The 2600-nt window shown below is 38.0% G+C and overlaps 1 protein-coding gene across 5 annotated transcripts in view; it reads right to left on the reverse strand.

Annotated features, from left to right (window-relative positions):
• Nucleotides 1-2600, reverse strand: part of KCTD18 (potassium channel tetramerization domain containing 18) — a 9945-nt gene that overhangs the window by 5347 nt on the left and 1998 nt on the right. For 3 of the 5 annotated variants that reach the window (XM_019616994.2, XM_019616995.2, XM_019616996.2), the window contains exons 2-3: nt 2009-2205; nt 579-790 (exon numbers count right to left, since the gene is read on the reverse strand). In XM_019616994.2, the coding sequence (XP_019472539.1) occupies nt 579-790; nt 2009-2165 (369 nt within the window). In that variant the 5' untranslated portion in view covers nt 2166-2205. Of the gene's footprint in view, nt 1-578; nt 791-2008; nt 2419-2445; nt 2550-2600 lie in introns of those variants that run through there. The other 2 variants (XM_019616997.2, XM_003207458.4) reach the window with 2 other exon arrangements.

Below are 2600 nucleotides of genomic sequence, written 5' to 3' on the forward strand. Positions count from 1 at the left end.
GCAAAAATATTAATACTAGTTAAGTTCAGTTTTGTAAACTTTCATTCTGAAATTTTCTTAACTGTACTGGTGACCTCTTTTAAGTATATCAAGGATGTGGTTTATCTAGATTATTGTGAGCACTATATCTTATCGGATGATAACAGAGAACGTCCTCCAAGTATGAGAAATTCACAGAGAGGCAACAAGAATACCTGAAGATGGGGCAAACCCCCCATTTGATAAAAACCTCAAAAGTCTGGAACTGCTTTATGCTTTTCAAAAGGAGATGAATAAGGGAGAAACTAAAGAACTATAGAGAACTATACAATGTCTTTCCTATTACACAAGTTTTCAAAGCAGACTTGCACATAAGAGTCAACTTTAAACTGCTGCTGTAATGTAGTGGTGGAAAAGCTGAGTACTTGATGGCTATGACTGTGTTATAGAATTTCTTATCCTAAATCTCATTATTATTTGAAGAGGTAAAAAAAAAAGTGCTAACTTGCACATGCATAGTTTTAGTATCTGCTGCTAACAAATGGTGTGATACATCTTTAAAAGAGTACATCTTTTAAAATAGAAGAAATAACACTGACCTTCTTAAGCTCTACATTTGACCTTAAAGAATATGTCTCCATTTCATTGGCCAAATGGTCAGACAGACTGTATGGATAAGGGATGCCAAAATAATCTGCTTCCTCCTGCAATGCAATTTGAATCTGTTTATCTTCAGGAATCCGCACTTCTCCATGAAGATAATCCAAAAGATATTTAAACAAACTTCCATCTCGATCAATCAGACAGGCTCCTGAAAACATACACATGATGAACTTAAGATGCTGCTTCTAAGAAGTGAATACAGATTTCTTACATTATACCAAATCATCAAGTAATGCTTTGTATAAAACTTACTCTTTTTACTTAGGTAGGAGAAATAAGTAAGTATATTTTCTCCGTTATTTTAGAACTGCTACTTTGTTTCCCTGGAATAATAATTATTTGAACATAAAGTTCACAGTGAAGAATTTTTTGCTTTTTTGGAATGTCAGTGATATCACTGATCTGCACAGGACCATGCTAGTATAAATCTCAGCTAAATTGCACTTAAGTGCTTAGTATGCTAAAATATTCTAGGAGGTATAGAATAGGTATCCTATTATTCTAGGAGCATTTCTAGAATTCTTATTTATTTATTTATTGCTATTAGAGAGCTTTTTTAATTCTATTTTGGATCTAGGTGTAAAAAGTAGCAACAGCTTTTGTATGTATCCAGCCTCAACTAATCTGGATCTTGCTTAAGTTTTACAGTTTTGTTTGTTTGTTTGTTTCTCTCTCTTTTGATGCTGGGTTCAGTGACTACACAAAATCATCAAACTGTACACTGCTGTTATATAATATGCTGTTCACTGCAGCTGAATAGTAAACTGATAGTTTTACTGATAGTAAAACCCTGCTAGTAAAAAGTTTCAAGCATTTCAGATATTTTAAACTGCCAGAAGCGAGCAACAAGAAGTCACTACTGTCTATCCAGGATAGTTTTAGAACTAGGCATACTTTGGCAGTCACTTCCAAGTCACAAACAGGGGTGAAATCTGACTCATGAATAGTTTTATTCAAGTTTTCATATCAAACCATGCTGGTCAAAAATGCAATCTTTACTGGGTACTGAGGCATTCTGAAACAAATATAAAACCCCCATCTCCTTACATAATGAACAGACGGAGTCAGATGCCTTCGGAGAATAGGAAGGCATAAACTGATACCAGTTAACACTCACACTGTAGTAGTGTATTCAACAATTTTGACTGCAACAAAGCAGGGCTAAGTGCTGTATAAACATGTATGTTTGCAAACAGGAATGTCCTGTGGAATTCCGATGAATTACTCGTAAGTCATGCACGCATAGTTCTGGTATTCAAGAAGCTCAGCAAATTGGAAGAAGAGAGACGCAATAAAATACATAAAAGCATGTATTTACCACAGAGCTCCCTAGGCGGAATGTTTTAGGTGCAGCTTTAATATTTACCAGACTCGTCCATTTTTAGAGGAAAGCGTCCACTAAACATAGAAGCTAGCATGGAGTCCTTAAAGCGGCACAGGGACTGGCGCCTGGCAGTGTACAGACATCCTCGCACGTTCAGCCGTAGGATACCCTGCTCCTCTGCAGCCTTGTCCTCTTCCATTGCATTTGCAAATGAGATGTTAATTACGAGCTATTCCACACTATAACAGATACAAAGAAGTGTCAGTCTAATGCTAAGACCGAAATATTACAGAGATCCAAGTGTTAGCTCAGCTAACACGCCTGTTGCATAGTACTGTAAATCAGATTTTAAAATGTATCAGTGCAAATCGCAAAATTAGAAATAATGCTTCACTATAAACAACGATGACATTTATTTTGCTGGAAAACACGAAGTTACTCTTTCGAGGCATACGGAGAGGCAGATTTGTGGTTAGTACGTGTGAAAGACGCGCTAGAAGGACAGCAACAAAACACATCCTAGGAACTCTCGGAGAGCCGCTCCGCGCAGGCCCGAGCGCTCCCTCCTGCGTCGTTGCCGCTCCGCGGGAGAGGCGCAGCCCACCCAACCCTCCGCCAGCCGCGGGCGCGCACA

Source organism: Meleagris gallopavo, chromosome 7, assembly GCF_000146605.3.
Source record: "Meleagris gallopavo isolate NT-WF06-2002-E0010 breed Aviagen turkey brand Nicholas breeding stock chromosome 7, Turkey_5.1, whole genome shotgun sequence".
NCBI lineage: Eukaryota > Metazoa > Chordata > Aves > Galliformes > Phasianidae > Meleagris > Meleagris gallopavo.